At 36.6% G+C, this 23,606-nt stretch overlaps 1 protein-coding gene across 2 annotated transcripts in view; it reads left to right on the plus strand.

Annotated features, from left to right (window-relative positions):
- Positions 1 to 2,809: 2,809 nt before the first annotated feature.
- LOC144451953 (phosphatidylinositol 3,4,5-trisphosphate 3-phosphatase and dual-specificity protein phosphatase PTEN-like) overlaps positions 2,810 to 23,606 on the plus strand; it is a 34,072-nt gene continuing 13,275 nt past the window's right edge. Inside the window, exons 1-9 of one of the 2 annotated variants that reach the window (XM_078142876.1) lie at positions 2,810 to 3,153; positions 8,162 to 8,246; positions 11,827 to 11,871; positions 12,411 to 12,454; positions 13,099 to 13,229; positions 15,413 to 15,520; positions 16,109 to 16,250; positions 18,722 to 18,780; positions 22,047 to 22,157. In XM_078142876.1, coding sequence (XP_077999002.1) covers positions 3,048 to 3,153; positions 8,162 to 8,246; positions 11,827 to 11,871; positions 12,411 to 12,454; positions 13,099 to 13,229; positions 15,413 to 15,520; positions 16,109 to 16,250; positions 18,722 to 18,780; positions 22,047 to 22,157 — 831 coding nt within the window. In that variant the 5' untranslated portion in view covers positions 2,810 to 3,047. Of the gene's footprint in view, positions 3,197 to 8,161; positions 8,247 to 11,826; positions 11,872 to 12,410; positions 12,455 to 13,098; positions 13,230 to 15,412; positions 15,521 to 16,108; positions 16,251 to 18,721; positions 18,781 to 22,046; positions 22,158 to 23,606 lie in introns of both variants that reach the window. The other variant, XM_078142877.1, reaches the window with a different exon arrangement.

The following is a 23,606-nucleotide window of genomic DNA, read 5'->3' on the forward strand; positions in this document are numbered from 1 at the left end:
CCCATAGACTTACACACATACACAAACACACTATACATACACAATGTACATATATGTATGTATGTATGTATGTATGTATGTATGTATGTATGTATGTATGTATGTATGTATGTATGTATCTGTATACAATTACAAAACACACACACATACACACACACACACACACACACACACACACACACACACACACACACACACAAACAAACACAGCTTCATCGCCATGCCTATAGCCATTGAACTTCTGAACTGTTGTTCAGTTTTGCTTTAAAAAAATAAATACTCCTAAATAACTTATAAAGTGTATAAACTTTTACAGGTTAAATCATTATGCTTAAAAAAGGAGATAACCATTTCATGCACAATGACAAGAACACCATATTTCCATTGGGCAATGTGGGTATATACTTTAAATACTTCACACAACTGTTTTACTTTTTAGATACGTATTGAATACAACTTTAGTTCCAATGCCGGTTTGTGTTGCTCAGCTTGTCAACGATGCAAGTGTAAATATGAACATTTTTATTGTTAGAAGGAATAGTCAAAAAATGAAATAATTTAACTATCAACATTTTTGCTTGTTATTATTATTATTATTATTATTATTATTATTATTATTATTATTATTATTATTATTATTATTATTATTATTATTTGACTTTATTTAAACTCGATAAATTGTTGAGCCAAAGGCTCTTCTCACACAATGTCGAGTATCTTAAAAATATTAACAATATATACATTAAAACTTTGGCTGATATATAAGTTTAACTTTCCAGTATTAGGTGATTTCGCAAACACAAAGCAAACTGTAGATGACTTCCAACCCTGTGCCAGCACAAAAAGATGTATGCTTCAAACAATTACATGATGCAATTGCTATATCTCGTTTTGCAGAGAAATATATTGTCAGCATAAGTGTTGTCAAAAACTACATTGAACATCTGAAAAATCTGGAGAGAGTAAAAAAACATCAGCCTGAGATCCAAACATCGGGAAGAGCAACAGAAAAAAAAAAGAGAAAACGAAATATAATGACAATGACTGGTTGAATTTGTTCTTGAGTGGAACTCTTGAAAAACTGAAAGTGAAAGAGTTAGATAAATATCTTGATGAGCATAAATTACCAAAACAGAGAAAATTAAAAAGAGAAAAATTAGACAAAATATCCACTCACAGAGTAGGAACACCAGAATTTAGATCTAGAAAAATGACTGCAAATGAGCAAACATGAACGAAACAGATAGTAGTGACTCTGAGACTGATGAAAGTGACACTTCTGTAATGCATGTTCTAGGCAGTGATGGAGACAATTGTGATACTGATAGCTCAGGAAATTCATTGTACTTATGATAACACTGATCACACCAATAGTGATTGTGATGAAACGAGTCTTGCACATCTTCGCGGAAAAGTTACTTTGAGAAGTGGCAGAATTGCAGGTCGATTTATGTTGCGTTAAATAATCATGTTTTTTCCATGACCCCGAAGAAAATTGTGAAATTTTTGTTTAGCCACCCCCCCCCCTGATTTTTCCTGAGAAAAATTGACACCCCCCCCCTGAAAATCCTCCACTCCTCCTCCCACCCCCGAAGTAAAATCTGGACACTGAATATATCTTTGGTTACTTGATGAACAAAAATGTCCCAGTTACAGCTAGTGCATCTACAAATCAGCAATAGCAAAATGTACGATTTGTCACGCTTTCAGTTGTTGATAATAAATCTAACGATGAGGCCTATTTTAGTAGGCCAAGTGTAAGCAGATTTCAAGTTCAAAGTTCTGAATTGACTGTTCAAGGGAAAGTCAAAAAGGTAGAACTTCAAACACGAGAGTCACGGGCTCACGGCATGGTCCTAATTTTTCTCCAGTAAGTTAAGGCCACAGTCCCTCCGTTCCTAGTCTATCTACTGCACCTCGAATGTTCTTCCGATACAATACGACACACGACCGAGCATCGCTATCGAGGATGCAAGCCCTCACTGCGAACTTCGTTCGCTTATACTATTACTAGTAGTATCGAAAGAAAGCCCGAACGTCTAGCAGCAAGACTACTCCGTTCCTTGCTCTCAACTGAGTGTAGTACGGATGCGTCTACTACTACTACTACTACTACTACTACTACTACTACTACTACTCATCTACATGGTAGACTCTACTCTAGTCTATCAGCAAGCCCTCGGATGTTCTTCCGATAAAATACGACACACCGCCGAACAACGCTATCGAGGATGGAACATCCGAGTGCAGGCCCTCACATGCGAACTTCGTTCGCTTATAGTTATAGCATCGAAAGAAAGACCGAACGTCTATAGCAGCAAGACTAACTCTACTCTTGCGGGTGTAAAATTTTGGCGAAATTTTTCTTCTGGCTTTGTCCAATATCTTCTAAGTTTTAGTCCGCCAGGGAATTTTATCCCAAATAAGCTTTGTCAAGACTTCTTCCAAAAGTCATTCAAAAGGGTGCAATGCATGAAAAACGACTCGAACTCGAAATCTCCGATTTACGTACCTGTGGCAAGTTTTTCTATTCAAATGCAAATGAGGGAGTTCCCGGGTTGCTCATTGAAAATCACGTGACTGAAAATACTTCAAAGGAGAAATTCGTCCGCAGTCGTGAAACGTCTGAATTTGCATAACTTTGCAGATTACTGGCGTGGGGATTCACCTCATTGTTTTCATAATTAATTTTTAGAGCTAATTAACATGTGTCTAGGCAAGAGACGGTGGCAACCACGAGAGAGCGTATAATAATTTAAGAACTATTTGCGCGGATGAATTTAATCTGGGGTCAAAGTTACAGCTCCAGGAAGACGCCATTACTAGTATGGCCACTGATTCCCAGCTTGAAAGAAAGATTTTGTAAGATTTGACGAACCTTAGCTATGTAAATTGGTAGTGTCAGCAGCGATCGCCAACAATTGCCAGTGTCGATATACTTTGTACGACGACGTGACTATTATATCATCAAAAACTTCGACTGACAAGCGAAAAGGTCGAGTGTATCTAACGTTACCATTTCCGCTTCACTGTTTGGTGGTTCATGTATGCTCTGTAAATCACTGGCGCAGATGATGACGGCGAGGTTGAAAGGCCTAGTGAGTAAAAAGAAACGTCGATATCAGGAAGATGGCTTCGATCTCGATCTCAGCTGTATCCTTTTATCAAGACAGTGCCCTAGCCTGTGTGTGTGTGCGTAAGTAAAATGTATGGCTAGTCCTTCGAATCATGATGAAGTACACTCGTCCATCAATCTAAATACAGCTTACGTCCCTGATACCACAAATTGAAACCACATACGAATTACGATGATAATATAATCATACGTTCCTAAGCCAGCAAATAGTAAGTTACATGTCAGTGTATTGTTATAGCAATGTAAGGGTACATCTTAAACACTGCCAACTGTATTATGAATCTGGTCGATGTGCTTGTGACTGTCAGTATTCAAATATTTCAACCCTACTTTTATTTTTCGTTGTTTCCTTGTTGTGTGTATGTCTGGTTGGAGACCGTGGGTCGGAGAGTTGGTCATTTTAAGACACAGATGAACTTAACTTTTCGAAAATGAATTGTTAAAGTTTATTTATTCTTGTGCGGTTGCACCTTTGTTGTCGTCGAGTCACTTCACACGCGACATAGTCAGCCTTGTTGTGAAATATGCCGTGTGGGCTGGGTCTCGTAACGGAAGTGGTTTAACAGTAGTCTATGTCGTCCGTTACTTGGAGTACGGGAAGTGGGTCATTTGACTCTATAGTGTGTATTTCGTGTTTATATTGTGTTTCTTTTTCTTTAGGTTCAATGTTAGCATATATTTATGCATTTATTTCTAATATAGTTCCATTAGAGAGAACTGAGTGAAGTCTATATTGACAGGCCATGGCCTGCATGAATGAGTCAAGGCTGTATGCCATTGGGTCAACACCCTATGTTGGAGCTATGCCAAATGATAGCTAGGAATGGTAGTTATATAATAATTTCTCATAACTTCACAACAACATATAGATATTAACCAGTTTTTCGCAAGTTTATCCAAAAAGTTACTACACATCATAATTATAAATAATATACATCCTTTGCTTGTCATGAACCAGTGTTTTATTTAAGGGCGATAAGTAGGTAAAATCTACCGGGGTTCCCACATCATTTTACCGGGGTTCCCCACCAAAATTATGATACATTGCATGGGAAGCACTACCATTTTTACCTCTTTCCCCCTTTCTGTTACCGGGGTTCCCAAACCTTAGCAAAAACACTGATGAACTCAGTGTATTTGCCAAATGTAACACAATCATATTAATTTTATATACCATGTATAAATAAATATATGCACACACACACAACCATGCATATATCGTATGTACGTACGTACGTACGTACGTATGTATGTACGTACATATGTATATGCATGCATGCATATGTATATGCATGCATGCATTCATACATACACACACACACATACATACATGTCCATACCTTTGTACATATGTTCGTATGTATGTATGTATGTATGTATGTATGTATGTATGTATGTACGTACGTACGTACGTACATGCATACATACATACGTACTTACATACATACATACATACATACATACATACATACATACATACATACATATACGCACCTACATACATACATACATACATACATACATACATACATACATACATACATACATACATCAGTAGAAACTTTTCTGAATATTGTTAGTAAAATGACACCATTTGATAACACTTTTGCAACTACTTTGTGTTACTTCCAGTCCCCAAATACTTTAAAAATATGAATAAATATCAACAGCAGCAAAGCACAGAAGAAATATTTCATTTTAATGGTTTGCTTCAGAAACATACAAAACAGAAAGAATTTCCCTGCAAATAAATACAAAAATAATGTTGGCACTAAGGGTAATAGTGTTGTAATCAATGCCGAGGTTATGTTGTCTTACCTGAACTGACTAACGTCAGGCTAAACAACCTCGTCTCTGGTGTGGCTGTGTCGATGCAGGCTTGAGTATACTACTTTGTATGTCTTGCATCAACACTTGCTGTAATCCGTCCTACGGGATTTTCCAGGGTGATACGTTTATATACCAGTCAGTCCTCCATCGTTGATGGCGTCCTGATGGGTTGTTCCATTATTGCTTTAGTACGGTTTCCAGGCCCCTCTGGAAACCGTTCATACAACAATAGTAACACTTTAAAATGTTATATCTCATTCTTTATTACTTTAATAGTATGCTATAGAAAGTATTGTATTTCTTTCAGAAAAAATAAATGTTTCATTTAATGTAATTGAAAAGAAATTAATGATAAATAATGGTTAATGCTATTAAATCAAAAATATGTAATATTGTTGCACGAAGTTCACTTTATTTGCCACTTCAATTGACATTTTGAAAAAGAGGAAGCTGTGTTTTGAGAAGGTAGCAAAAACTACTAACTTTTTAAAAAAAGTTAAGGGTGTTTTGCATCCCTGCCGGTCAAACAATAAAACAGAATTACGCCATGACATGCCTTGTGCAGTTACTCAGAAGCATGCAAATGGTGACCATTGACCCTTGCATTGATTAAGTTAACACAGTAGAAAAACCAGAATTAAACTTAATGCCTTCCGTAAGAGCAAAGTTTTGAGATTGCCATTCCTACAGACAATTGTTGGGAATACAACAGAACATATGCAATAAGTTATTTTTTCTCATTGATTGCTATTTGCCCATTACTGTTAGTGATCTCCTGGCCAACCACAACATGTAATGTGAAGCTTTATAGAACGTTGTAGCATAGCACTCACCGTAGAAAGGGTTTTAAAGGCCAAAAAAAAAATTGTTTCTGGTTAGTGCCCATCATTTAAGTACCCCCCTTCCTGCATTAATTTTCTTCCGTAAGCCAATTCAGTCTGCAGATGAAAGGGAAAACACAAAAGTAACTCTCTCTACATTAATTGCCACCAGTGAAGACAACTGCAAAACTAATCATGAACTAGCCTATGACATCTGCCCCACATACACACTTGCTGTAAAGTACTAAATAAAAAGAACAGTAACTGCAATGATGAGTAGATTGATTAACATTTGTGACGATTGATTAACATTTGTTGAGAATGTAAAAAAAAATAATCGCATCGTCGCACCACTTTAGACAACATTTCCTGACAAGGAACTATTTTTTTCTTTTTTGTGGCCTACTGAAAATATGCCAATAACTTATTAAAACTAAACGATACATCAATAATATTTTCAGGACAAGTGCGCTTTGGTATCGCAAATGTATGTATCATATTATATTGAATTTGAAGAGTGCATTCTTGAGATACAGCCTAATTACCGAAAACCGTTATGTAAATTGTTCGTTAATATTCTTGGGATGTTTATCGAAACCTAATCAGTTCATGTCACTACCCTACAGAACACATGCAATACATTTTGTGTGAATTGAGATAGTCGTTTTTTAGAAAATGGTGATAAAGTCGCACCACTTTAGACAACATTTCCTGACCAGAAACTATTTTTTTCTTTTTGTGGCCTACCAAAAATATGCCAATAACTTATTAAAACTAAAGCTACATTAGTAATATTTTCAGGACAAGTGCACTTTGGTATCAAAAATGTATGTACCAAGTTATAATGAATTTGAAGTATGCATTCTTGAGATATAGCCTAATTCCAGAAAACCATTCATTACATAAATTGCTCATTAATATTCACAAGATTTTTACCAAAACCTAATCAGGTCTTGCCATTACCCTACAGAATACGTCTTCAAAATTTTGTTTGAATTGAACCAGCCGTTATGGAGGAAACGATTAACACAGACAGACAGACAGACAGACAGACAGACAGACACACAGCCTTTCACCCACTAAATACATCTCTTCCTTATGGAAGAAATGAATGACAGCCCCATACATTTATACATAAACAACGACTCTCATTTATTACATTTAAAGTGTGTTAGTTTTATTTACAAACAATCTAATTCTATTTGTGTTTTATTTACAAACAATCTAATTCTATTTCTGTTTTAGTGGTGCATATAGTTGTACTCTGATACAAGCCTATATAATCAGTGTGCCCTCTTATCAAATACACACTTTGTTGTTAGTCAAAATGATAAAAACTCTTTTCTTGTCATTCACCACACAGTAAGACCACTTCCATCATGGTAAGAGATAGGGGAACACTAAATTTTGGTATGTCACAAGAAATTGTTGTGAATCAGTGGCACATTAAATTGACTTAGAGGGCACACTGACCACGATACATACTATTACTCGTTTTGTATACTTCTTGTATTTGTTTGCAGTGATCTCTACTGGCATACATTCACAAGGTAGCATGTGAATGTGTGCAGCAGAAACTACAAGTACAGTGCTTTAACTTTGTTCATCTGGAAAGTTTTTGTTTGAACACGTGTGAAACCTTTTAACACTTCCTTAGCAGCACACTGTTGACACCAACAATGAGAAGAACAAGAGTTTCAAAAGACAATTCAAACTTTTCTGTGTGTGTGTGTGTGTGTGTGTGGTGGTGGTGGTGGTGTGTGTGTGTGTGTGTGTGTGTGTGTGTGTGTGTGTGTGTGTGTGTGTGCGTGTGTGTGTGTGTGTGTAAACATAGAATGTACAATGTATTGACATAAAACATTTCACATTGCTTTCTCTTTAATACAATAATCTTCAAATTACTGAGGGGAGGAATTGACTTTATTTACTGGGAAACACCTTGTGATCTGTCTCTTTTTTTTAATTTTTAATTTTGTAGCAAATATGATAAATTTTTCATCATAATATATAACTTTTGGTTCTATCTTTCAAAATTTACATTTTACAAGTGAAAATACTGCAAATCAAAAAAAAATTGTTATCCAAGGTTTTTGAACTGTTCCATTTTTATCACCAAAATATCAAAACAATATGAAAATATGAACCCAAAATAGATGACAATGTGTTAGTACAAGTTCAGTGTATATTATACTATAATATGCTAAATCCTGGGCTATACAATAATGTTAATCATACTGTACTATGTGCAATGACTTGGTGTCCATGTGTAGACCATTGTAAATAGTTCTGAATTAGTATGTTCCATACACTCTACAGGTATATGTATACCAACTTTATTGTTGTAAATACTTCCTTGACTGCAGATTTCTCTCAGATATATACCCCAATATTATTGCGATGGGTTTTCCAGCCGAGAAGATTGAGAGCTATTACAGAAACAATATAGATGATGTAGTCAGGTAGAGTATATTCATGCAATACAGTCTTTCCCTTTAGTAGAAGTCCAATACAGAACATAATATCACTGTCCTCTGTAGTAGCTTTGGAACATGTGGTCTGATTGGCCATTGATAAGTACATAATGAAACAGTCTAGTCATTAAACCATATTCAGAAGTGAACATTTACGTATATTACCATATCATTAATTTATGTAGAACAAATTTCGACCAACAGCAACCTGGTAATTGCATATGACACGTAAAGTTCTTGCCATTTGTAACAAAAAAAACCATAACATTTCTTATTGTTATGTTAATTAAGACATAAAAAACAAAATTTTGGGGTGTCTTGTTGTTATTGCCATAAAGTAAGTTTTTCTGCCTTGCACTTATGAACTGATACGGTCCGTCTGTGTGTGTGTGTGTGTGTGTGTGTGTGTGTGTGTGTGTGTGTGACTTAAACTCAAAAAACACCAGCCCAATTGGTATGTGATTTGGGTCAAAAAAATTCATTTTTGGTATAAAAAAAACACCTTAAACTCAAAACCTACTGGGTAGATTGGTGGGAAGTTTGGTGGGAATGTTGTTAGGGGTGTAGAAGAACCTGGGAAGTATTTATTAGAGTTTAGGCTCAAAATCCTAAAAAAAAAACCCAGTAATTTCATCAAAATAGCAGCTAGATTGCATTATTTATATTTCATCTGGAATACTAAATAAACATCAGTTAAGGCTAAATTTTGGGTTACAGGAGTTACAAGAATACTGTCTCATTTTATCAAAATCAATTCATTATTAACCCATTTCCGTGGAAATGGATATCTCACAAATCAAATTAAATTACAAAAATACATGGTTACATCAAGACTTCATTAAAAGTTGCCTTCAGCTGTCAAACTTGATTTATATACATATATTATTATGTAAACCATTTTTGCATGCATGTACATAAATTTTATTATTTGACTAATTTCTTTTACAAATATTGTGTTGCCATAGTAACATATTAAAAATCCAGAGAGGCTATTTTCATGTTGAACTACACTGTTTTAAAACATTCAAGACACAGACCCATGATGCATTTAGATCTATGATGTAATTGTTTACATGGCAACTGAAACTAACTAGATACAGTATGCTTGTGGTTATATGACTTACACTACAATATATTAGAATTTTAAGTTGCATAAACTATGCAGAACTAGAGTTGATCAAGACACTGGTTAAAATTCAAAGTTTCTTCATTTCACCATGGGGATGCAGACTCACTGCACTCAAGTCAAGCTTTTGAAAATAGAGGCTAAACAAATATATAAATGTTAGTTTTAAATAATGAATATTTCAAAAAGGCAACACAACATAAATGACTCAGACTTTGTTATTTAGACATGCTATTAATAATAACAATGCTTTCATGTTATGAAAAAAAATAAAAACAGGTTGCATCGATGATCAACTATCATTAGTTCATAATGCATGTTACATTGTAACGTCATGTAAACACGTAAATTTTTGACATAGATTTCTATTCACATCATTGTAGGATACAGAATTAAATCATGTAAACTAATAGTTTACATCATTATTCATACTTAGATATCCTTATTTTCAACTTGGCATACGTGAAAATGAAGAATTTTCTAGCGTGTAGGGACAGAGACGCATAGCGTCTTCAAGCCCATGATTGTTGTGGGTGGAATGCTGGCGTGGCGGGGGAATTTCCGTGAACCACATCTTACCACACTGGAATAACTGTTGTTCGCTCTTGAGCCACCGCATTCATCCAAAAAATAACAACCCAAATGGGTAAAAAAAATTGTTTTACTTATTTTTAGGGTTCGTTATAATTTCACAGCATAGCGTGAGGGAGAGAATCGTTTTTAAAAACTTGACCTCGCATCCCGATTTCTCAGCGAAAATTCAAGCGAAACATATCACCTTACTTTTCGAAACAGAGTCTACACGTTTATGAATTTATTATTTCCATACAGTGCAGCTCACATAAAACATCACCTGAGTGCACGCATCATTCTTGCACAATTGGGGTGCTAACTATGCATTGATGCACTGTTGTTGCATCATCAAAGCATCTGCATTGAACAATGCTTGCATCTCTGACATAAAATAAACAGCACTTTATGCTCACATGCTTTGTGACTTGGTAATAATCATGTACTCTGCTATCTAGATGCCAATAGATGCAATGTTTATAATGAGATGCTGATGCATTGTTAACTTGATGCACTGTTAATGAGATGCTCTGTGGACACCTCAAAGGTGCAAATAGGGAACTTGCAAACCCGCCATGTTGAATGTTGCATCATGGGAAATGTGATAATAAATACTAATCAATTGATATTGTAAACAATGTTGATACATTGTTTGTAACCACAAATAATCAATTCATAGTTACCCTGACAATTGTGGGAGGTTTATTTTATCAGTAATTCCAGATTAGGTATTACAATAACCACAGATAATCCCATAGTCCTTTGCTTCTGAGCATGCTCAATCTGAATTGCAAGTTACCTATTGAATGCTGTTTACATACACTAATCCCCAAGAGCATTGTTCATGAACTTTTCCAGCATGATGCTTTAAAGATGCAAGCATAGTTCATGCACAATATCGCATTATGCTTGATCTGTACTGTATATGGCAAGGCTCAAAAGTGAAAGAGCTTCGATCTGACCCCAATCAAATGACCCTATTTCCTGAGAGTTAAAACATGACCAGCCTCGTATGACAACAGGCTAATTTTACGGTGCTATTTTTCAACAATGTCGCTATGTAAGATATTGAAACTTCACTGAACGAATGAAAATGACGTCTGTATAAAAAGCTATTGTTGGTCGAATTTCGATCGCGAAATAAGAAATTAGAGCAGTTTAAAAAATTGTTGACACATTCTACAGTGTAAACTTTAAGGCACTTGTGTCTGTGCATCCCGAATACCTAGTATATAATCTTGCCAGTTGTTTATACATTTTATCCAGTTTTCCCCAAATTATAGTTTGTAGCACAACTGAACTCATACGGTTCAGTAGTGGTATAAGCATGGTGGTGTGTGTGTGTGTGTGTGTGTGTGTGTGTGTGTGTGTGTGTGTGTGTGTGTGTGTGTGTGCATGATTAAACTCAAAAACCACAGGGCTGATTTTTGTGACAGTTGATGGGGATGTTCCCTTTGGTGTCTAGTAGGGATATTGTTCAAATCAAACAGATTGCACAGAAGATGTACATTGTGGGTATTAAAAAAAATGAATTTTTAGAAGTAAAGAATTTCCAGTCTCAAGCCAGAGTACAGTTCTATTGATGTCATAAAATCGTTAAATCTTTTATGGAGTAATTCACACCTAGGTCTCAATGGCATCATGCTTGAGACTGCTTGAACACACAGTGGTTAGCACACCTGAACTACATGTATGTTTATTCATTCTAGGTTCAAGACAAAATATACATATATACCAACAAGACTATAACACCATTGGTGCTAAATTTTGTGTACAAATGAATACCTCTCTCAAAGAAAGAGTATTAATGATGCTCATAGACTTCTGACATTCATGTGTTGTTAAAACTATATTACGATATTTTCCCCACAGGTTTTTGGACCAGAAGCATAAAGACCACTATAAAATATACAACTTGTAAGTAGAACACTGTAGAATCTCATACTTTATTAGCAAAATGACAGTTTTGTTGAGAGAGAGAGAGAGAGAGAGAGAGAGAGAGAGAGAGAGAGAGAGAGAGAGAGAGAGAGAGAGAGAGAGAGAGAGAGAGAGAGAGAGAGAGAGAGAGAGAGAGAGAGAGAGAGAGAGAGAGAGAGAGAGAGAGAGAGAGAGAGAGAGAGAGAGAGGGGGAGGGAGGAGGGAGGGAGAGAGAGAGAGGGGGGATTGTCAAATCTTGTGATCTGCAATGTCTTTTTATTCTGTTCTGTAACAATGTGTTTGCAAAGAAAGGAAAAGAGAAAAAATGTATATTTGCATAAATTACTAGAGATATTGAACTATCTTTTTGATGTGGAAATTCAATAGCATCTTGGAAACTCATGTAGATTTGACCTACTTTCTTGCCTTCATAGAAACCCTAAGATGGAAACGATCACATGATAGAACATGACCACTAAAAATTAAGAGGGAAGTGCAATACACTATTAATGGCAACAAATTCTATCTTTGTCTTTCAGGTGTTCAGAAAGGAGTTATGACACATCAAAGTTTAAAGACAGAGGTCGGTATAAGTTATTCATCTCTAATTTTGAGTTGTATGGTAGACTGTAAGGCTGACTGTTGTAAGCCCATTATGAGTGTGTGGGTGCTGACATGCATGTCCAGGGCTCAACATTAACAGTAGTCCTGTGTCCACAGACTACCAATTCTTGTCATGGGGCTACCATAATTTGCAGCTGGTAACCCACTCACTTACAATATACCACTGATTATGCTATAATTTAAAGGATAGAAGATTTACAGGCATGAAATTATTTTAATGTAGCTGTGATATACACTGCAAATTATTTTAATTTCATGCCTGCCATGTAATATTTTAATTACAAGCATTTTCCAATAGTGGAACTCTCTTCAGTTCAGAAATATGAGACTATCACCATCCTTGGGCTACTAATTTCTGAAATTGGACTGAGACTACCATAGAAAAAAGTTAATTTTAAGTCCCCTAATGTCTGACGTGCATGGGGCGATTTCAACCAAACCTGGCACATATGTCAGGTACAGTAGTCTATTCATGATGTTGTTTGGTGACCATTGCAGTAATGGCTGAATTGACTATTTTTGTGTGTATTATCAGAATTAAGACTAAACACAGCAACCTTATCATGACCTCATATTGACCTTTATGACCTTTGACATCTACAGTGGCATTGTATCCCTTTGATGATCATAATCCACCCAGGTTTGAACTTATACAACCTTTTTGTGAAGATGTTCATGAATGGTTAGGCAGAGATGAAAAAAATGTAGCTGTTATACACTGCAAAGCAGGCAAGGTAAGGACCTAAATGTATTCAAAAAGAAGTTTATCTGTGTTGGTAAAGTTGTGTATGCAGGTAAGCTTTGGTGCCTAACACACACACAAAAAATTAGTACCTGAAATTTTTCACTGAGCACTACAGTTGTCAACAGGATGACACACAGTGTTTTGAGGGGAGCACTGCCTCTCTTTTTGTAACCATGACCATGACCTTGGCAACAGTGAAATGATGATGCATATTACAAAGTTAGCAATAGGGATGGGCAGGACTAGGTTAATAAATAAAGATATATGCAAATATGCCTAGCAACAAGACCATGCCCATAGGAACAACCAAAAACAGTTGTGCTACAACACCTTTTGTGCTATTTTCTATTTATCATAAAAAGTTGCCTACATCTACAGAGCAAACACCATGATTACATTGCCACGTCTGTACTTCTGGAAATACTGTTAACCCAAATAAATTCATAAATTTATTGATATGGTTGGTCACCACTGATCAGCCACCTAGTATTCCAGAGATAAAATAAGATGGGTACCCACTCAGGTGGTGGTGGAGTTGGGGATGGGGTGAGGTGGTACCTGTGATGTTTTGTAGGACAAACTGAACAATACCCTTTTTTAGCACAACTGAACTTGTTCAGTAGTGCTATAGGGATCGCCCAGCATCTGTCTGTCTGTCTGTGTGTGTGTGGATGTGTGTGTGTGTGTAAACAACTTAAAGTCAAAAACCGCTGAACCGATTGCCATGATATTTGGTGGGTCCATTACCCTGGGTGTCTAGTTGGGAAATTGTTCAAATCAAAATGATCGCATCACAGGTGTGTGATTTGGGTCCAACTACTGGGCCGATTGGTGCAAAATTTGGTGGGAACATTGTTAAGGGGGTGTAAAGTAAGATTTGTTCATGACCTGTTGATTCCATCAGTGATATGCAAATTAGGGCTAAAAATGTGCCTTTTTGGTTAAAAATCTATAATTCCAAAACTACTCAGCAGATTGGGCTGAAATTTAATGGGATGCATCTAGGGATGTATGGATGAAGAAATATTAAGCATACAGTGATTCCATGAGTGATATGCAAATTAGGTGTAAAATGTTCATTTTTGGTCAAAACTTGTATCTCAAAAAGTATGTGGTCACTGAGTCTGAAACTTGGTGAGATGTTTCTGAAAGTGTTATTCTGCAGATTTTCTTCAAAACATTGAGAAAATTGGCCCTGGCGACCATGACCACACCCTTAGCAACAACCAAATGGCAGTATATTTTGGTCAAATAACAGCATCATCTGGTAGGCAAATGAGTAAACATTCAAAAAATGTATGCAAATACCCTAGCAACCATGATCACGCCCATAGTAACAGCCAAATGGTCGTGTATTCACAAAGATAACAACAGGGATTAGTAGACAATTGAATAAACAATCAAAAAATGTATGTAAATTTGCCTAGCAACAAGACCACACCCATAGCAACAGCCAAATAATCACGTATATTGCAAAGATAACAACAGGAATAGAAAGACAAATGAATAAACATTCAAAAAATGTATGCAAATGTGCCTAGCAACAAGACCACGCCCATAGAAACAGCCAAATGATCACATATATTGCAAAGATAACAACAGGGATTAATAGACAATTGAATAAACATTCAAAAAATGTATGTTAATATGCCTAGCAACAAGACCACGCCCATAGCAACAGCCAAATGATCACGTATATTGCAAAGATAATATCAGGAATTCATACACAAGTGAACAAAAACATTTTAAAATGTATGCAAATATATCTAACAACATGACCCACGCCCATAGCAACAGCCAAATGATAGCATATATCATAAAGATAGCAACATGGTTGGATTGGCAACTGGATAGTCATTCAACAAATGAACACTTCTTGTTAGCATGGACTACCATATGGATAAACATTTTAAAAAACTGTACAGTTGTGCTACAACGCCATTGGCGGTATTTTATTAAGAGACCAGGAAGTACTGGGTAGGGATGAACCCCAGACTACAGTAGCAACCACTCCAACAACCACTTGTGTACATAAATATTAGAAGGTGAAAGTGTACATATACTATTTAACTTATCTTACCTTCACTTCATTTTCAGGAAATACCATACTACATGTCAATTTTTGATATTTCAAGTATTCATTCAAATGTCTTTGTTGTGTTTTATTGACAGGGAAGGACGGGGGTTATGATATGTTCATATTTACTTCACACAGGAAAATTTTATACAGCCCTTGCGGCACTAAAATATTATGGGCAAGCTAGGACACATAATGACAAGGTAAGGTGTTACTATGGAGACATGATCTTAGCTATGAATGGCAGGCTAGGAATCTGGAAGTAGTCAGTTCAAGCCTACATTTGTATCTGCTGTCATTTGTGTTTGAATAACTATTGCTATGTCAATTGCATTGCTATGCCCCAATATATCAAATTATTTTTGAATGCTGTTTTATAATAACTTGTTCATTAGTTCCTATAAGGAGACAGTAACATACATGTCATTTGAAGGGGTTTTCTAATATATTTATATCATATAATGTAATCTGACAACTGTGAAACTTTTGTTATAGAAAGACTAGTGGATAAGGTAAATGTAACACACAACTATCATCATCTCATGTCCCCATATTACACCAGTTACACCTCTATATTGTGTTGGGGTGACAACATGTCCCCATATTACACCAGTTACACACCTTACACCTCTATATTGTGTTGGGGTGACAACATACTGAAATTAGAACCATTGTATTTATGATCAAAGATATTCACCAATCTCTTGAGTCACAAAAATGATTAGTTTTGATATTTACAATTGTTTTAGTACTTGTTGCCAATTCTGACATTGTTTGTGTTTTGATTTCAGGGGGTAACGATACCAAGCCAAAGGCGATATGTAGACTATTATGGTGAATATACTACAAAGAAATTAGAATACAAACAAAGTACATTGTTACTTAAAAGAATACATTTAGACACTGTCCCAATGTGTTCCAATGGCACATCCTGTAAGTACCAACATTGATAATTTCTCATGTCAACACCTTGTTTCCACAGTATTCTCCATACTATAGAGAAGCATGGTGCTATGACCGTCCTTACCACTTTTAGGCCATCATGCTTGACAACTATCTGCCATGCTTCAGAAGTGTTCTATAGCTGTTTGCAAACTACTGTTCATGTTTTATGGTCAAACATGTTTGAAAATAGCTACATTCAAACAAGTAACATCAACAAAAACAGAGATAAGTACCATCTATCCACAATGGGTGGGCGCAACCAGACTCATTTCTGTAAACAGCGAGTGGAAAATTCAAACAACCCAACTCATTGTAATTTAGTTCCCAAAATCAGCTTCAACTTTGATTGCCTTCAATAATGCTACTCATTCAAATGTAATTTGTTGCTTATACAAAGAAAGTCGCATGATATCATGGTATTGTCCCAGAACTTCAGGTTTACGCCTGTCACATGAAATGATCAAAACTTGAGAAAATACAAAATGTTTTACCATAAAAATGTTTAGGCTGACTAAAGTTGATGTTGATGACATAGATATTTGGGGAGCATACTACAAGAGAGTATTCCTTGCATGTAAAACCATATGTGGAAAGTTGGGAACATTAAAATACCTTGAAGTTTCGAAAATCCAGAGGTCAAGCCATTTCAAGAGTAGGTTGGAACCATTGCTGGGTTGCTACATGTTGTATTGACTATGTTGAGAGGACGTTTTTCATCTCTTGACAGAGTTTAGATCATGAAAACATCCAGGTTTAGATCTGTAGCAAACAAAAGGTTAATCACTGTATGACGTTAGGGGCGCTAGGCCTGACTGAACATTAACAGACATGCGCAGACGGGGAAACCCCGTAGACAGACGTGAACTAACTGTTGTTTTGGTGTATTACGTTGGCGGAGGCGCCCCGTTCAAATTATTGAAGTGTAATATTATTTGACGTACTTGTGTGTGAGAATAAAGACTTTATACCCAACTGCAACGTGTTATACTGGTGGCAGTGGTGGGATTCGAACCCACGCCATCGAAATCCGGTGACAGTTTCCTGTAAGCAATTCAACTAGTCTGTCTACTGCCTGGATTTCAGTCAGAACCTTTATGCAAAGCAACTGTTAACCATTTTGGACTCGCTAAACCTAGCTAGTAGACAGGCCTAGTGTCCTCTCCAGCAGTAGATGAATTTGACCTCACACAATCAACACAAAAGTTTATGTGACCACCGTCAACCTCCATGGGCATCCGCTAAGTACATACATTGTGTATGTTTTGTCAACATCATCACTTATAACAACAACACGAGGTCAAATGCCAGATTAATTTTTTTTTAATAATTAGGCAACATGTTAACTTTGTAAGCTTCAAACTTCATAGTTTTGTATAATTAATTTCCCAATTAAGTGGTACATCATGTATAATAGCTATAGTTCAGAATTTTGCATTCCAACAATGTGTGTAGGAACAAAAAGTTGTGGTTTTGCCCTTACAGAGACATTCAGTTTAAATCTGATTTGATATGTTTTAAAGGGACACAGTCTGGTTATTGTGTAACTGGTTTGTTTTGTTTGATATCAGTTCTACAATTGTCACAGCTATGGTAGTATCTGGTCAAGATCTGTCAACAGAATGTCAAACATTATAGCAATGAATATTATATCATGATTTATTACTTATTCATAACTATGAGTTTTAACACAATCCTTGTTACCAAGCTTCTCTCTGTAAACCTATACACCTCTTCCAACCTGTCAGTACTTACCAAGCTTCTCTCTGTAAACCTATACACCTCTTCCAACCTGTCAGTACTTACCAAGCTTCTCTCTGTAAACCTATACACCTCTTCCAACCTGTCAGTACTTACCAAGCTTCTCTCTGTAAACCTATACACCTCTTCCAACCTGTCAGTACTTACCAAACTTCTCTCTGTAAACCTATACACCTCTTCCAACCTGTCAGTGCTTACCAAGCTTCTCTCTGTAAACCTATACACCTCTTCCAACCTGTCAGTACTTACCAAGCTTCTCTCTGTAAACCTATACACCTCTTCCAACCTGTCAGTACTTACCAAACTTCTCTCTGTAAACCTATACACCTCTTCCAACCTGTCAGTACTTACCAAACTTCTCTCTGTAAACCTATACACCTCTTCCAACCTGTCAGTACTTACCAAGCTTCTCTCTGCACATACGTAGAAAACTTGCTTTAGTTTGAGATCAAGCTACTTTAGTCTGACTTTAATAACCACCATTTACTTATTTTATTTACTCTCCTTCACTCACTCACTCACTCACTCACTCACTCACTCACTCACTCACTTACTCACTCACTCCTTCACTCACTCCTTCACTCACTCACTCACTTACTCCTTCACTCACTCCTTCACTCACTCCTTCACTCACTCCTTCACTCACTCACTCACTCACTCACTGACTTGAATTATCCTTCTGATTTTGGCTCACATTACAGGTCCTAGTTTTGTTGTTAGTCAACAGAAAGTGAAAATTTACTCATCACAGACTTACGAAGTAAGTACATATGCATATGTATCTGATTTTACATAATATTTTGATATGAATGTTAGCGTTGTCTCTCAAAGTGGACAACATTTCGACAAATTAATAAGGGCCTCAATTGAAGTGTTGCAATCACTTGTATTACTTGTGCCATTCCTTTGAGAAAGATTGATATTTAAGGGACGATATCAAAATCAGACACACTGTAATTACATGTCCTCACAAGTAGCGACGAGTAGCTCTGATGTTTCATGAAACAGGAGATAATGAGGTGTTCAAGTTCATGAATAACTGACAATAGATAATCAATTCACTTTTCTTTGTTTCCCGTAAAGATGTCATCTTTGAGTGTAGATACACATAATTTTTTGTCGCCAACACACAATAGATAGTGATTCTCACCTTCCGTGTTTCCAAATTTGACATCGTCTTCTATCGTAGTTGGCCGTAGTTTGTCATAATTTCCGATCGTCAAAGGAAACCACGTACTCCAACCAGTAATGTGCTGATGAAACTAGTACTGCACATGCTCTTATGAGTGCAAGTTCATGGGTGATATTCATCAAAAAACAATTAGATACACATGAAATCAAAGTTTTAATATTCAGTAAATCTTTTACAACGTACATGACGGTATGTAGAAACTGCATCGATTTGAAATTTGTGATGGACGCATGAACGTAATATTGTAACAGTTCCGGGTTAACAGTAAATCTTTCAGGAAGATTAACATACAATTGAAGTGAGTCTCAAAGCATCAATCGCAGTAAAACTTTTTTAGCACAACTGAACTGAGGTTCAGTAGTGCTTTAGGGATCGCCCGGCGTCTGTCTGGATGTGTGTGTGTGTGTGTGTGTGTCTGTCTGTCTGTCTCTGTCTGTCTGTCTGTGTAAACAACGTAAAGTCAAAAACTGCTGAACCGATTGCCATAATATTTGGTTGGGCCATTACCTTGGGTATCTAGTTAGGAAATTGTTCAAATCAAAATGATCTTACCACCGGTTTGTGATTTGGGTAAAAAAATGTGATTTTTGGTCATAAAACTTAAACTCAATAACTACTGGGCAGATTGGGCTGAAATTTGGGTGAAACATTCTTCAGGGTGTTTTTACTAAGAATTGTTCATGATATGATGGTGCCATCAGTGATATGCAAATTAGGGCTAAAAATGTGTCTTTAGTCAAAAATCTATAATTAGTCCCCGCGGACGAAGTCCAGAACGGGGACTTATGGATTGGGTTCCGTCTGTCCGTCCGTCCGTCCGTCCGTCCGCAGCCGTTTCTTGGAGATGCCTGGACCGATTTTTTTCAAACTTGGTACAGGGGCAACATGCTATGGCATACATATGCACGTCAATTTGTTTTATGATACGATCCAATATGGCCGCCTAGCAACCATTTTGTTTGCGAATTTTCCCTGTCTAAAGCCATAACTCAGACATGCTTTAACAGATCTCATTCAAAGTTGGTATTAGGACAGTGTTCTATGATATACATGTGCATATTCATTGTTGTCATGATACGATCCAATATGGCCGCCTAGCAGCCATTTTGTTTGTGAATTTTCATGTCCAAAGCCATAACTCAGACATGCTTGAACAGATCTCATTCAAAGTTGGTATTAGGACAGTGTTCTATGACATACATGTGCATATCCATTTTCATCGTGATACGATCCAATATGGCTGCCTGGCAGCCATTTTGTTTGTGAATTTTCCATGTCCAAAGCCATAACTCAGACATGCTTAAACAGATCTCATTCAAAGTTGGTATTAGGACAGTGTTCTATGACATACATGTGCATATCCATTTTCGTCGTGATACGATCCAATATGGCTGCCTGGCAGCCATTTTGTTTGTGAATTTTCCATGTCCAAAGCCATAACTCAGACTCCATTTTCATCGTGATATGATCCCCCATACCCAACCAATCCTTTATTGTTGAAGGCATATTCCATGTCCAACAAGCACACACAACATATCTAAGTCTGTTTGTTTTAGGTTCACAAATGTTGTTGCGTGATCAGAGTAGTGATAATTCCTTAAAACCCAATTATAGCGGGGACTATGTCATTCTCAATGACTTGTTCCAAAACCATTGAGCAGATTGGGCTGAAATTTGATGGGGATGCATCTAGGGATGTATGGACAAAGAAATATTAAGCATACAATGATTCCATGAGTGATATGCAAATTAGATGTAAAAATGTTAATTTTTGGTCAAAAACTTATATCTCAAAATGTAGTTGATCAATGGGTCTGAAACTTGATAAGATGTTTCTGGAAGTGTTATTCTACAGATTTTCTTCTAAACATGTTGACAAAATTTGAGAGATGAGAAATCGCAATGTTCGGTAACACATGGTGTGACGTCGGTAGATAAACATAGAGTCAAAAGTGATGAACGTATTCAGTTATTCGTAGTGCAAAATTTTGTTCTATAAATGACGTTTTTCCTCAAAATTTTGAAGAAACAAAATGTTTTTAGGTGACTTCTAAATCAGTCAAATCAAACGATATATTAAAGTGAATCTAACACGATCAGTGCACTCGAATCTAACACGATCAGTGCACCATCAGCCAGACAAAAATGGTCGACATGTTGACTAGCCGACTGTACGAATACCATAGAAGGCATCGAATGAATGATAACATTGAAAAAAGTAAGTGTGAAACTGATTTGCATAGGAAAGAAAATCTTTTAGTTTCGTGATTTTTTTCACGATGAAGACTAAGCGTAAATGATCGTAGTTTGGGCTCATGAATAACAGACAATATGTGTTTACTTTTTATTGTCTACAACCTAAAGTACACGAATATGCGTCAAGACTTATGAATATTCACCATAGTACATCAGAGCTACTAGGAGCTACTCGTGAGGACGCGTAATTATGGTGTATTTGATTTTGATATCGTCCCAAACCCACCCCATGTGATCAGAATAAATATTCATGGCAGTTTCACTGAAGGTGACAAGCACTAAGGTGTCATGAATATTCATTGTTTACCTATTACATGAACATTTCTGTTGACTCCCATGATGCAATGTGGCATAGTACAAATCCCCAATTGAGGCAGAAGTCCAATTTGATATTTTTCTGAAAACACACTTATTGTAAAATCATGAAATGACTCTCCAGAACCCAAAGTTTATGCAGATGTCTGTGTTTTGTGGAGTGGTGTTCCTCTTTAATACCAGTATATTAATTTGTCATATAACGAAGTGTATATTACTTTTGTATTTAAAGTTGTCGATCAATTGATGTTTTCTGTTAATAGGGTATTAAAAAAGGCGATAAGTACATTATATGTGATATTCCCCAGCCACTGCCAATTTGCGGAGATATCAAGATAGAATTTTTCCATAAGACAAATATGCTCACAAAAAAGGTATGTATACTAACAACCATCTTGATAAATCCTCACAGATACCAAGTAACTTTCTTAACAAAGTGGTTTGGAGAACCAAACTGGCCAAATGCTGGTTACTAATTCTCAGTACGTGCAGTAGCATTTTTAGCCACCCTAAGGGGGAACCATTACAGTGGGCTCTGTCTGTCCATGTGTGCATAAGTACACCTGACCATCCATCTGTCCATAATACATCATTTCTGTGACATACACATAAAATAATAATACCTCAATTTCTTTCAAACTTTCATGGCACAAAGACATAGTTTAATGTCATATAAATTATGACAGTGAAAGATGTATCGCCAACAGTTTCACCAAATCGAATTGTACCCACCTTTACTTTTCATTCGCATTTGGCAACTTGGCAAATGAGTAGTGGGAGCTCTGTTAATGTCATCCATTACACAAAGCATTTAGTAATGCATGTTTTAGTGTATGGACTGGAATTCATTGTGTCCATCTAGAAATTTAATGATTATTATTTTTATGACTAACTAAGCGATAGTTCTATTTCAACTACTGAGACTGACTAGGTGATACAGTTCAACTACTAAGATTGACTAGGTGGTACAGTTCAACTACCGAGACTGACTAGGTGGTACAGTTCAACTATTTTGACTGACTAGGTGGTACAGTTCAACTACTGAGACTGACTAGGTGGTACAGTTCAACTATTGAGACTGACTAGGTGGTACAGTTCAACTATTGAGACTGACTAGGTGGTACAGTTCAACTACTGAGACTGACTAGGTGGTACAGTTCAACTATTGAGACTGACTAGGTGGTACAGTTCAACTACTGAGACTGACTAGGTGGTACAGTTCAACCACCGAGACTGACTAGGTGGTACAGTTCAACTACCGAGACTGACTAGGTGGTACAGTTCAACTATTTTGACTGACTAGGTGGTACAGTTCAACTACTGAGACTGACTAGGTGGTACAGTTCAACTATTGAGACTGACTAGGTGGTACAGTTCAACTATTGAGACTGACTAGGTGGTACAGTTCAACTACTGAGACTGACTAGGTGGTACAGTTCAACTATTGAGACTGACTAGGTGGTACAGTTCAACTACTGAGACTGACTAGGTGGTACAGTTCAACTATTGAGACTGACTAGGTGGTACAGTTCAACTACTGAGACTGACTAGGTGGTACAGTTCAACTACTGAGACTGACTAGGTGGTACAGTTCAACTACCGAGACTGACTAGGTGGTACAGTTCAACTGTTGAGACTGACTAGGTGGTACAGTTCAACTACTGAGACTGACTAGGTGGTACAGTTCAACTACCGAGACTGACTAGGTGGTACAGTTCAAGTACTGAGACTGACTAGGCGGTACAGTTCAACTATTGAGACTGACTAGGCGGTACAGTTCAACTATTGAGACTGACTAGGTGGTACAGTTCAACTATTGAGAC

Source organism: Glandiceps talaboti, chromosome 22, assembly GCF_964340395.1.
Source record: "Glandiceps talaboti chromosome 22, keGlaTala1.1, whole genome shotgun sequence".
NCBI classification, from domain to species: Eukaryota; Metazoa; Hemichordata; class Enteropneusta; family Spengelidae; genus Glandiceps; species Glandiceps talaboti.